The sequence below is a fragment of the Cydia fagiglandana genome, chromosome 23, assembly GCF_963556715.1.
Source record: "Cydia fagiglandana chromosome 23, ilCydFagi1.1, whole genome shotgun sequence".
NCBI classification, from domain to species: domain Eukaryota; kingdom Metazoa; phylum Arthropoda; class Insecta; order Lepidoptera; family Tortricidae; genus Cydia; species Cydia fagiglandana.
In genome coordinates, this window is record NC_085954.1 from 10,472,666 (window position 1) to 10,487,336 (window position 14,671).

The following is a 14,671-nucleotide window of genomic DNA, read 5'->3' on the forward strand; positions in this document are numbered from 1 at the left end:
CTTATGATTTTTTTTAACAAAGAAAAATGAATACGTACCCTGTTTTTAGACACGGCCTATACCGAAAATAAAATATCATATTATTAGTAAGTAACAAAATAGTACCGAAATCTAATTCCTTGGCCGTACTATCGGTATAAAATAAAACAATATAATTCAAAATTAGGCTCCTCTACCTAGTAAATTAATTATAGTATACCTACGTATACTTATAATTATATATATTACTGACCTTTCTCAGTTTCTTGTTAAAATAATTAAACACATTTTCTTGTGACCCGATCTCATCCTGAAAACAAAATGCATGTTACTTGTTGTATCCCACAGCTCGGCAAAGGACCCAGAGCCTATACAAACCTTCCTGCCTTCACGGACCACTCGCCACAGTTTTGTGCAGGGTTATAGCGTTTCGGAATATCGGAAAAAGAAATTCTCTGACGAAACTACAAAAAATAACGTGTTGAAATAAAATAAATGTGTCCTCTTAAAAAATGTTTCAACATGGATTGCCATCGTACGTTTTTGATACGTACGTGAGTAAATTTTAATTCATAAAAAATATAATTATGATACGTACGTCATTAAACTGTAATTCATAAAAACATATATAATGTAAAAGCTTTATAAAAAATATGCTTTAACATTTTGGACGCCGATGAGCGATATATCCGCACCGCAGGTCCAACGTCAAAGACCGATTAATCGGTCACAAACCACAGAGCAACATAGACCTACGTGCATATGGATAAAGTTCAATTTCAGTTTTGGACACTTCGGTGACGTTGCGTCCGAGTGCCAGCTTTGTGTTTGACACGGCGTCGAAAGGTTAAGCCACTAATATGGTTTATTGTTGGCTTGAAGAAGGAACCTAGCAGCTTGAATCTTAATGCATTCACTGCCAGGGGGCGCGGCCTAGGAAGAAACTTGTATGACAATGGACGCACATGTGCGTCGGGGGCAGTGAATGTGTTAAATGGCTTAGTTAGCTAAGGAACATGCCTGCAGTCTGTATTTTACGACCCAGACCATCTAAAATACTACTACGCTTAGCACAAGGACTTAAACAAAAAACTAAAACCTAAATCTTAAAATAAATTATTAACCTTGAAATTTAAATCGAAATTTAGTAATAAATAAAGCTCGAATAAATTAGCATCATCATCATCTCAGCCATAAGACGTCCACTGCTGAACATAGGCCTCCCCATTTTTTGGGGGGTGAATGCCATAATCGGCACGCTTGGCAGGCGGGTTGGCGATCGCAGTCGAGTACATCGAATTTGAGGGACGCTGCTGCCCGTCCACCGGTGGTCTTGGACGTGGTTTAAGGACATACCCGGGTCCTGGACGTAGTTTAAGGACATACACAAAATTAGCATGGATATGAATAAATCTGAAGATTATTGCTTGCAGGTAGCAGGATTGTTGTTTGAGATATAATTTGACACGACTCTGTACTTTAGTAGAAAAGTGAACTACCTGTGGACCATTAATGACTACGTCCGCTTCTCCTCCTCCTCCTGCACCCTAAAATATATAAACAAAATACATTTTCGTTAATAAATTGAATTAAATTACGTTTCATACGTCTAAAGGACAATCCTTAGGTGCCATTTTTTGGTATCGTCTTGGGTCGTCCCATTCGTTTTTCGTCAAGTTCTTAAATTAGTCCTATTCTGCTTTCTGCACTCATTCTACATTCGTTACAGTCGTCGATGGCTTTCAATGTAGAATGAGTGACGAAAGCAGAATAGGACTAATTTAAGAACTTGACGAAAAACTAATGGGACGACCCAAGATGATACCCATTTTTTAAAATAAAATATTTGATATGTTCCCTATGTAGAGGGATGAGTAATTCATATAGACAAAATATACTTTACAGTACATAATAGTCCTATTTTCCCATACTAGTGCGTAAAATAGCACTTTTCGTGCGATGTCAAAAGTTTAAAGGGCCATATGTACTGCAAATGCCTGACATAAAGTGCCCATGTCGAATACTAGTGCAGCGTCGAGCACTAGTACTTCTACCTTACACAGTTTACTTTGGTTACGTGATTTTGTGTAGGTTTTTCATAAAAAAAGTACCTTTACTTTTTATCTTAAAACTAACAACTATTGGGTCACGAGTCACGAGGACTATTTATCAAAACTTTCAACAGTTTTTCATACAAATTGATGTCAGTTTTGTGATGCTCCATACAAAATGTATGGGAAAATTGACAGTCCTCCTGACTCTAAGTACAAATAACCCTAACGTTGATGTTTTTTTATTAAGTACTTAAATAGTATAGGTACCTACTTTTTCGTAACAAGCTCATATATATGCTCATATCGTGTATGAAAGAGACAGCTTTAATTTATTTGATGAAATATAATGAATAATCAAACAAACAAACTTTAACACTGTCATACCTGGCCACTGGAACCCTGAAAATAAGGTAAAACATCGTAAAAGTCCAAAAAGTCCGTAAAAGCTGCACTATAAGAAATCTAAGAATTTAAGTAAAAGTAGTAACTAATAAGAAATCACTAGAAGACTCCACTTTTTCGTACCCATTTGTTGGAGCCACCGCCGCCGCCAGCGCTACCGCCACCGCCGCCGCCAGCGCTACCACCACCGCCGCCGCCAGCGCTACCGCCACCACCGCCGCCAGCGCTACCGCCACCGCCGCCTCCAGCGCTACCGCCACCGCCGCCTCCAGCGCTACCGCCACCGCCGCCGCCGCTACCGCCGCCGCCGCCGCCACTACCGCCGCCACTACCGCGGCCTCCGCCGCCAGCGCTACCGCCGCCGCCGCCGCCACTACCGCCGCCACTACCGCGGCCTCCGCCGCCAGCGCTACCGCCGCCGCCTGCGCTACCGCCACCGCTACCGCCACCGCCGCCGCCACTGCCGCCGCCGCCGCTACCGCCTCCAGCGCCACCGCCGCCGCCGCTACCGCCACCACCGCCCTTAAAAAAAGAATATATTTTAATTTTAGCAATAAGGGCTATACGGTGCTATGAGTTGGATTGGAGATCACAGGTTGCTGAGTTCAGTCTAACAATGTGCAAGTTTTTATTGATAAGTTTTCGTAGTGTTTTTATTATATTGTAAAAATCTTATTAAATACAAGTTTTTAAATCTCTATCGGGCGCAAAATCATTATTATTATTAATTATGGTGTATAATATTTTTTCTGTACCTGTATTCCACCGCCATTATTAAAATTCTGAAAATGTAATTAAAAATGCACTATTAATTTTAAATATAATTTTAAAAACTTAATCTAATAAATAATGCTGTAAACTACTGTTTTAATCATTTTGTAGTGGGTGCGCTACGCGTACACTCACTCCCTTAGTTTAGCCCTATATAAACTTTTACATTATGTTATTCAAGACATTATAGATCGATACTCTAAGCAAGTGGTTTCATTCAACGTCCCACCTCACATGGGGACTCTGCTAGTGCGGCCTTGCGCTGCACTGGCGGCGCGCCGCGCCAGCCAAGAAGAAACATCAAAATTAATAATAAAAATAAAACAATTATTCAATGGACAAGTGTGCAAAATATAAACGCAAAAGTGATATTGACAATGTGACAGTGCTGCAAAGTGGACGCGTAGCGCATCCACTGCAATTTCATTCTGACTAAAAATGGCCAGTTACACAAATAAATAAAAGCTGTTGAGTTATCGATCGACACAATTTCGTTCGTTACACAATTCAAAATATATAATACTCGTAGTTATAGTTCATTAGAGTTAAGAATGCAGTAAAATTATCATTGTAGAAAATAATTTAGCCAAAAATCAATGCTTAATAATACCCCTTCAATGATGTTTTGACTAATCTGAAAATAAAAATACGTATGTATGAAAATACGAGACTTTTGTCCTTAGACGATTTTTCCAACAATAGATCCATATTGATGTTATCCAAATTATTCAGACAAAACAATCGCAAGTCACAGACAAAATTTTAGGACTGAATCTAAGGTAATAACGATTATAAGAGTTTAAAAGAATTTTTTAAGTACCTCTCCATCAGCGTTCACATTAGTCTGGACATGAAATAAAAAAAGAATATATGATACAATAATATTTTGAGAAACTGGGCTCATTCAGGTGCGTCACATATGATATCTCAGATCAGATTAAGCCATTGAAATTTAACTCTTCATAAATATATCGTCCGTATCTTTGAATAATAAGGTAAACATAGGCACTGGTGTTCGACGCGGTCCCAGTACATGTCATCTTGAAACTTAAGTCATTGTCAATAGATGTGACAGCAGAGTGTCATCTATTGGGCATTAGCATGTCGAGCACTAGTACGTCTACCTTACCCAAGACATAATAACTTTGGTCACTAAGGGTGGATCGCACCAAACCGCCTGTCACCGTTAAAGCGTTCGCAAAATTCCATTGTATGGGACTTTTCATAGTTCTCTGTTGAGTGATGTTGATCAGCCTGTCAAATGTGGTTAGTGCAACTGGCCCTAAGGCAGTAATGACTCTTGTTAGTATAAAACCTTCTTTAGAGTGATGCGCTCCACTCACTATCAGTATAATGTCATTATTAACCTAACATTAATAACTTCATTATCGTCCATCATTCTTTCTGTCATTTCTGATTCCATCATATTAATCAATTCACTGTCAGTAGTAATGTCATTTCTAGTATCATTACTTTGACATAACTCCAATACTGACGGAAATTATTAAAATAAACTTCATTTCTTGCCGTCATTCCTTCATGACACTCCCTACACTATCACTAAAAACGTCATTCCGTCAAAGTAATGTCAGTATCCATGATAGTGTCGGGGCCGTATAAAAGTATTCAGTGTCTTCAATAAAATTCTATGTTATGTCAAAGATCTTATGCGGCATTACAATATTTGACGTTATGAAGCTGAGTGCAGTACTTTTGTGTCGCTCGCGGCATCAGTGGCAGATTTGCAGTGTTGGCCGCCCTAGTCCCTAGGCCCTGTACTAGCATACTAGCTGGGGCGGCTAGAAAGGGGCTTTCTCAGCACCCATCCTGTCCTGCCGCCCTAGGCCCGGGCCCTACTCTGGCCTTAAGGCAAATCCGCCAGTGCGTGGCACATACACATGGGGGCATTGTTGAGTGACTACAGAGTCATACTTCTATTATTCCTCTTTGATTCCACTAGTTCGTTGTCTGTCAGTATGTCGCTAGTTAGTCAAAAACCATTTTGCCGTACCTGTACACCATATATCTCCATACTGGTCTGTATAAAAAAAAATGTTTTTAGGTATACAATTGTCCTAGAGCACCTTATGCGGTGCATTAGAAAATCGTGCATTAAAAAAAGAGGCCAAGTGCGAGTAGGACTCGCCCATGAAGGGTTCCGTAGCAGCAAGTAACATAATAATTAAAAAAAAAAACTACTTACTAGATCTCGTTCAAACCAATTTTCGGTGGAAGTTTGCATGGTAATGTACATCATATATTTTTTTATAGTTTTATCATTCTCTTATTTTAGAAGTTACAGGGGGGGGGGGGGGCACACATTTTACAACTTTGGAAGTGTCTCTCGCGCAAACTATTCAGTTTAGAAAAAAAATGATTTTAAAAACCTCAATAACATTTTTGAAGACCTATCCTATCCATAGACACCCCACACGTATGGGTTTGATGAAAAAAAAATTGAGTTTCAGTTCTAAGTATGGGGAACCCCCAAAATTTATTGTTTTGTTTTTCTATTTTTGTGTGAAAATCTTAATGCGATTCACAGAATTACATCTACTTACCAAGTTTGAACAGTATAGTTCTTATAGTTTCGGATAAAAGTGGCTGTGACATACGGACGGATAGACAGACAAAGACACAGACATGACGAATCCATAAGGGTTCCGTTTTTTGCCATTTGGCTACGGAACCCTAAAAACAACATTTTATTTATCACAGGTTAAAAAATTGTCCGTACCTGTTCATTGTTCGTGCTCTAAAAAATATTTTCAAATTGAGTGAATAAACTCATGGAACTTTAGAAAGTTATTTGAAAAATTTATTTGTTATTTGAAATGACATGTAGGTAATTAAAAAATGGAAATATGATAATTTTAGCCATGCTATTGCCAAAAATACAGGTATTCCTTTTGTCGTCTAATAAATAAATATTATACAAATACAAATGCATTTATTTCATAGGACATTTTTTTATACAAATTGACTAAGCCCCATTGGTAAGCTCAAGAAGGCTTGTGTTGTGTTGTGGGTACTCAGAAGACAACGACATAATTATTTAATATACAGGGTGTTACTGACCATCGGGCTTTAAATCCAGGGCTCGATTCTACTCGCTAAACTGAGCTACTTTTATTATGGCACCAACCCCGAAATACCGAATTTTTTTTTACTTTATTATTCATTTTGGCAGATCAGATGTCAACGTTTTCTAAGGAAAAGTAAAAAAAAATTCCCCGATATGAGGGTTGGTCCCATAGTAAAATTAACTCAGATTAGCGAGTAAAATCAAGCCCTGGAATTAAAGCCCCATGGTCAGACACATACTGTATAAATATTAAATACATAGAAAATAAAAAAACAACCTTGACTCTGAAAAAAGCGCTTCTCGTGCTTATCACACAAACAAATGCCATTACCAGGATTTGAACCCGGCAACATAGGCAGAGCCAGGCAGGTATCCACTAGACCAGACCGGTCGGCAAATCTATTTAAGGTGCATTGGAGCAACATCAGGGTTTCACACAAAAGCAGGGTTTGGACAATTGCAAATGTTGCTTTCCATTAGAGAAGGGTCCTTATGCTTCATAACGAGCTGAGGTGTCGCGGGACTGTTGCCAAAGTATGAAGTGCATCTGGTTAAGTAAGTAGATAATATAGGTATTATCGATTTTTAGAATTATGCCGGTTCCATTTTTTTTAATTTCAATTAACCAATTGCACCTCACTGTGGATAAAGATTTATCTAACAAGCAATAAATTAAATTGTATTCTTACAGAAATTCTAAGGTTTTTGGATTTTAGAACTCAAATTATTATGACACAGGGCCTATTGCATAATAAAATACACGGAAACCAACAATGCAGCGGTGTATACAGCTCGGGTGCGCGCGAAGCCCTCCTCGGTCCTTCGTCGAACGACTGTATAGACTGTGCAAATACTATTAAGGTTCCGTCACACAAACGCGTTTTGCGGGCGGCGCGTGAGCGGGGCGTGCCGCTTTTACATATAAAACGCTCACGCCGCGTTCACGCCCCGGCCGGAAAACGCGCCTGTGTGACGGAACCTTTAGTGAGGCCCCAGGAGGTCAATTCTAACTTATTAATTTGTGATGGTTTTGATCTATTTTTTGCCTCCTTGGGCTTGTAGAAGTGTAAACACAGGCATTTTACTGTTACGACAGCTTATGCTCAGCTATAAGCCGTTGTAAGTACGGTAAAATGAAGGTCTCAGATGCATTCACCAAACTTCGTAATTCAGAGAGTTAGCTCTTAGTGCACAATTGTTTTCCATCGTATTTTTATGGAAACGTATGAACGTATCTTGCTATTTCAGTCAGTCTCGGTACAAAAAGTAATCATGACAAATATGAACGTTTCCGAGAAAATACGATGGAAAACAATTATGCATTACTTCTGTAATCATGTAGATTGTTATTAAAAAAAACATACCCAATTTACATCGCTACTCCACTGAAAATTAAATATGTGTATAAGAAATGAGTATCTTAAGGTTTTGCACACTGTTAAGTTACGATAATACATTCGCTCGATATCTTAAGATAGTGTAGTACTAACTATTGTATTGTATCCTTATCGTTTGTATCATGTTCGCGTTTTAAGATGGTATCTTCGCATCGCTAGGCAAGGCATCTTAATAGCTTACTGTAATATGTATCTTAATAGTCTGTGATAGGTACCTCATACAAACTGTATAGGGAGCGATATTTTATGTTAAGATAGAATATTATAATAATATCTTGTGTGACGCCATTTGGTTTTGATACGACCTCGACGATCGTTTTGCTGATGGGAAGGTATCTCACGGACGAACGTTTCTTTTGCTCCCCATCATCATCATCATCATCAGCCTACTCTCGTCCTCTGTTGGACATAGGCCTCTCCTGTTGCACGCCATTGAGCACGATTTGCGGCAACTCTGATCCAGTTCTTGCCAGCCGCCTTGCGAAGGTCATCGTTCCATCCTTGCCGATGCGCGGTCTCCACTCGAGAACTCGTCTACCCCAACGGTTATCGGTTCTACGGCTAATATGACCGGCCCACTGCCACTTCAGCTTGCTAATCCGGTGGGCTATGTCGACGAGTTTAGTTCTCTGACGGATGACTTCATTTCGAATACGATCCCTCAGAGAGACTCCGAGGATAGCCCTTTCCATAGCTCGCTGAGCGACTTTAAATTTATGGACTAGTCCTACCGTGAGTGTCCACGTTTTGGCTCCGTATGTCATCACGGGTAGGACGCACTGATTGAAGACTTTTGTCTTCAGACTCTGTGGGATTGATGACGTGAAGACTCGACGAAGCTTCCCATATGCTGCCCAGCCCAGCTGTATCCTTCTATTCGAATCTTTCTCGAAGTTATTCCTTCCTAGCTGCAGAATTTGCCCGAGGTAGACGTATTCCTGAACAACCTCGAGAACAGCCCCTTGTACCTACTGCAATAGGTTCCGCAACACGTTCGTTGAACATAACTTTTGTTTTGTCCAAATTCATCCGGAGACCTATGCGTTGAGAAAAATCAGCTAGACCGGTCACCATATGCTCTAAATCCTGCAACGTCTCAGCCATGATGACGATATCGTCCGCAAATCGCAAGTGTGAGATGTACTCGCCATTAACGTTAATACCATGTTCCTTCTAGTCGAGCGTTTCCAACATATCCTCCAATGCATTTGTGAACAATTTGGGGAAAATCACATCCCCTTGTCTCACACCACGGTGCATGGGAATAGGCTTAGTCTGCTGGTTTCAGACTTGGACGGCCATGGTAGCTGCGTTGTACAGACATCTCAACACTTGGATATATCGCCAGTCGACTTGCATCGCTGCAGGAAATCCAGAACAGCCCATATTTCAATGGAGTCAAAGGCTTTTTCATAGTCCACAAATGCTAAGCACAGGGGCCGATTATACTCCTCAGGCGATTATACTCCTCAGATATTGCTCCATATGGACTGTTCTTTTAAGGCTATGTAATGATAGGTAATGTTTTTCGACCAGCCATATTCAACCTTTTTTAAATGAGGGCCACAAATACGGTTTTGCATTGTAGTCTTGGGCCATATAGCGTGCCTTCACCGAAGCTAACACGTGAATAGAGGCCTTTTTGAAGCTTCATTGAGGAACATTGTTTTTTGTCGACAATCCAATTTCACCACATATTATTAAACATGATTGGGATCTGCGTTTAACAGCTATTGCATAAAACGAACATGTTTAATTGTTTACATTTACCATAGTATCACTTAAAAATAATAAAAAATGGCTATATAGTTAATGGCAGTTATGGTTGTAATGCTTGTTGGGGCAGATCGCTATATAGACTAGCCTAAATATATCATTATGTATCATTCTTATTTCAGAAACTGTTTTTTACCTCGTTACCTTCGCTCTGAAAAAAAAAGTTTTTGCTTACTATGGATTATATTTGATTATATATGGATAATATTTATTTAATTTGAGTATCATTTTAATATTATTTGTAAAACATTATCGTTACCCAGCTGTAGTCCTGAAAGTTAAACAAAAACATGAAACTTAAATGTAATTGTATTTAAAATAATTATTAATAAATGACTATGACTAAAGAGGACATTGCGTTTAATGCAATTTTATGCAAAATGTCAGTGCTTCTTTTTAAAAATAAAGGAATGTCTCCTTTAAGTAAAATGAGCCAGCTTAAAGATTTAAGGTAGTTTCCCTCCAGGGCCCGACTTATCTTTCTACCCTGTATACGTACGCTTACGACACGTCACTGCGATTCCGTAACGTCGCCGTTAAGCAGCGGTGTGGCCGATCCTTTAAGGATGGATATTATATATATATATTTCATAGAAAATGAAGCTCCGGAAGCTACGGCCCGGATACGGCCCGGTCTAACGTGATCCTTTACTTGTACCGGCTAGACGTAGTGCAATTACTTGATGACATAGCTAGGAGACAATCGGCCATAAAAAAGTCCAATCGAAACTAAATAGCCTTACGAATCTAGCAGCCGTATGGTGGCGGCTGGAATTCTTAGGCTAATCTAATGGATTATTAATTACATATTTTAATTATTGTCACAGTTATAACCAATTTTCTGTAGTAACTACCTTTTCACTCTGAACAAAATAATATATTCTTATAGGTGGTGTGATTTCGATTTAAGCAAAAAATCCGGTGTCAAACTGGTGATACAAATAGAAATAGAGGTTTAATTTACGTATACATACTTGGTCACCGCCGCCACCACTGCCGCCGCCGCCATTGCCGCCGCCGCCATTGCCGCCGCCGCCATTGCCGCCACTGCCGCCCCAACCGCCGCCGCCACCACTGCCGCCGCCGCCATTGCCACCGCCGCCATTGCCGCCGCCGCCATTGCCGCCGCCGCCATTGCCGCGGCCGCCATTGCTGCCACCACTGCCCCAACCGCCGCCGCCACCACTGCCGCCGCCGCCATTGCCGCCGCCGCCGCCATTGCCGCCGCCGCCGCCATTGCCGCTGCCGCCATTGCTGCCGCCGCCATTACCGCCACCGCTGCCCCAACCGCCACCGCCACCACTGCCGCCGCCGCCATTGCCGCCACCGCCGCCATTGCCGCCGCCGCCATTGCCGCCGCCACCATTGCCGCCGCCACCATTGCCACCGCCACCATTGCCGCCGCCGCCATTGCCGCCGCCACCATTGCCACCGCCACCATTGCCGCCGCCGCCATTGCCCCAACTGTTGCCACCATTGCCCCAACTGTTGCCACCATTGCCCCAACTGCTGCCTCCGCCGCCTCCGCCACTATTGCCGCCGCCGCTATTGCCGCCACCACCGCCACCGCCATTTCCGCCGCCGCCGCCGCCGCCGCCACCATATTCAGAACTATCCTAAAATAAGAAACACATTTACTCATCCATTAATAAATTTTACACAGGACCCCAAAACTAGTGAGAAAATTGCATTTTATCCACATGTGAGGCAAAGTAATAAGATGCAAATTTTGAGTCGTTTCCTTATGTTAGCTGGTAGAATTCACTTTTAAAATGAAAACATTTAATGACAATTTTTTAATACGTCATTTGGATTTGATTTGGATAAATTTTTTTTGGTATTTCAGTTAGTATATTCCTCATGCGTTGTATGGTGAAAAATGATATTATGTTTCACTCGATGACAAAATTTGTTTAACCCAATCCTCGCTACACTCGTGGTATTTTGGAATCTTTCGCTTGTTTGGGTATCAATATTAGAACGAGAGGTTAAACAACAATTTTGCCCCCTTGTAAATCAAATATGTAATTATTTCGTTCCTCTGATTCGTTGTCATCCTAAGAACAAGAAAAAAAATTACACTTTTGACAACAGTTAAGTTGATTGAATCTTAAATCATAATTATCATAAAAATGCGGTTTATGTATTGTTTATTAACTTGCAGTAAAATGCTATTTCCTTGTGATTAAAAAATAACATTGTACTCGTACGTACATGTGTTTTGGACTGTTCCGCACTCCACTGAAAATTAAAATATTCTTAAGAATAATTTATATATAGTAGTGCAAGTACTTAAAAACACAAATAAAAATAAAAACAATTATATTTGTTCCATTAGTTGTAGGTAATCACTAATGCAATAATGTTTCGGCAGATGATTCTTTAAAATCTTATAGGAAAAATAAAAAATCTCCGTACTTGATTATGTGACTCAGTACTCCACTGAAAATCAAATAAATATATAATGTATGTATTATAAGTCATGTTAAGGGTGTATTTGTAAATATTATGTAATCTATACCTAGTTTTAAGTTCTTTTTTTACGATTCCATGTTTACATTCTGAAGTATATTTGACTATTTTATGTTTTATACGTCGTTCGTAATAAAAATCCCATAGTAACAAGTCAACTGCTTGGTTATTAATTTTCCTCTCTGTAGCTATCGAATTCCCCCTCTTTTATAAGCCAAGTTTAAAAATATACGTGTGAATAATAAAATAATTGTATGTACTTGGCTATGACGCTCTTCATGCCACTGAAAATGATAAAAAAATGACAATTCAAATTTCGTTAAATTATTTCTGAACTAAAAAAACTATACTTAACAAAATAAAATAAATAGAATAAAATATTTTTATTGACATAAACAAGTAGGTGTTGAAGTCCCTGACTTCTGAGCTAGGTAAAGACCTGTGTTACAGAAGTCAGTGTCCTCTCCCAGACAATAGAAACTAAATGAAGAATATCAAATCTTATCTTAAGAATATCAAATATTTCAGATTCTCACAATGAGCTTTCATATGATAGGCTATGTCAGACGGACAGCCAGACGCACGAGTGATCCTATAAGGGTTCCGCTTTTCCTTTTGAGGTAAGGAATCCTAAAAATGGTATACTTAAGTAAACTAAAAAAAAAATCTTACTTCTTTATGCCATTTAGAACTCCACTGAAAATTAAGAAATAATATATTATAATAGCTTAGTTATAGCTCTACATAGTCTTGTAGAAATAAAATAAAATGGAACCAGTAGACTTAAAAAAGGAACAGAAGAAATATTTCTTGTGTTATACTAGTTATTTTTAATTTCCTAATTATTTAGTAAATAATAAAACCAAACGTAGTTAAATGAAGCCCTGATTAAAGATGTTTATGAACGATTTGCTGATATGACGACGATGGGCAAAATTTCTTAAAATATAACTTTAACTTAATTTATGTTGATAAATCAAGGCGTCGACGTCCAATTATTGGTGAAATACATATACATTTTTGTAAAATACCTGTATATTATTTGTTTATTAATCAATTGTAATTTTTTGAGTTGATATATAAGTATGTATCCGTTATATAATTCATTCATCGTCAACACACACAAACACTTGACTACTTGTCAAACAACAAGCGTACTTAAATGAAATGACGCACTAATTAATGTGTGATATGCTGATCAATATGTTATTGTGTTGTGCACGTAAGTACTGTGTTTTTATGAAATCAAAATCAATATTAAGGTGATGTGTGTTCAAACAGCAGAATTTTTTAAAAACGTACGTTTTTTTCGGCAAAGTACGATTACAAATAAATGTGAGTGATGAAACTTTTCTCTAGTATTTTTAAAAACTTGTTTTAAATATTTATATATTTGACTCAATTATATTTTAAGTTTCTTAAAATGTGTTTCTGTAAAGTATATATTGTAAAGTTGTCCGGGTAACTTATTTATATAATTGCTGTATTAAAATAATACTTTATGTTAATATATGATTTAAAAAAAATTACCGAGTTACCACCAGCGGAGCTACTCCCACCACCACCGGAGCTACCCCCACCACCACCGGAGCTACCCCCACCACCACCCTGAAGAATAAAAATAAAATTAATGTCTTAGCTTTTCCGATTTATCATTTTATATTTTATTGTTGTGGTATTTTTTTTACGATAGCAAATAAGTCCTAATAACGTAAGATACGAAAAATGTAAAAAACAAACACCGATCTGTCCAATAAATATATTAACTTTAGTTACCCTTTCAAATTTAATTAAATTGAGTGTTTCACCCGTAAGACTAGAGTTAGAATTTGTTTTCAAATTGTCTAATTTACGCCTCAAAAGTGTCGCCTATGCTTCTGAAATTCATTTATTTACGTTACATGTCCGTCTTTGGGTCATAGATGTATACCTGCCAAATTTCAACTTAATTGGTTACAAGTTAAGTAGTTTCGGAGAAAATAGGCTATGACAGACGGACTGACAGACGCACGAGTTATAATTATAATAATAAAATTCTTTATTCTGCACTACTGAAGAAAAGTACATAATACTAAAAAAGAGAGGACTTAAATGAGTACGTAACAACAGGTTGACTCCTAAATTACGTCATCGATTTTTGACGATTTTTGACCCTCCCCCCCCCCCCTAAAATCATCGAAAAATCATGCTTCGAATGACCCCGTTTCCTCCCTACGTCATGCTACCATCATCCGATGTCCAGACCCCCCCCCCTCTAATTGGAAATGACGTAATTTATGAATAGCCCCCCCAGGAGTGATCCTATGAGTGTTCCGTTTTTTCCTTTTGAGGTACGGAATCTTAAAAATAATATACCTAAGTAAACCAAAAAAACCTTACTTCTTTATGCAATATATTCCACTGAAAGTTAAGAAATAAATAGCTTATTATCTTATAGAAAATAAAATGGGACCAGTAGACTTATCACATTTTTATTTTTAAATATTTCTGTGTTATACTAGTTATTTATAATTTCCTAATTATTTAGCAAATAATAAAACAAAACGTAGTTAAATTCGGAACATAACATAAACGTGTTCCATTTTATCCACAAGAATGTTATAAAGGTGGTACGCCTAAATTTCAAGTTGGAAGCTTGTGATCTGAGGGCATACCCAAAAACCGAAGTTCGCAAATCGCGGGGAACTTTTTCTTACTCGGGTAAGGTCCCTTAACAATTTTAACACATAGATATC

The 14,671-nt window shown here is 38.6% G+C and overlaps 1 protein-coding gene and 1 pseudogene across 1 annotated transcript; both read right to left on the reverse strand.

The window, feature by feature from the left end:
* Nucleotides 1-1,495: 1,495 nt before the first annotated feature.
* Nucleotides 1,496-3,207, reverse strand: LOC134675769 (antifreeze protein Maxi). Its single transcript, XM_063534077.1, has 3 exons — nucleotides 3,191-3,207; nucleotides 2,559-2,957; nucleotides 1,496-1,526 (listed from the first exon to the last, which is right to left on the reverse strand). Exons 1-3 carry the CDS (start codon nucleotides 3,205-3,207, stop codon nucleotides 1,496-1,498), a joined length of 447 nt encoding a protein of 148 aa, XP_063390147.1.
* A 5,053-nt stretch (nucleotides 3,208-8,260) lies between these two features.
* On the reverse strand, nucleotides 8,261-14,067 carry LOC134675770 (uncharacterized; annotated as a pseudogene).
* Between the last annotated feature and the right edge of the window lie 604 nt (nucleotides 14,068-14,671).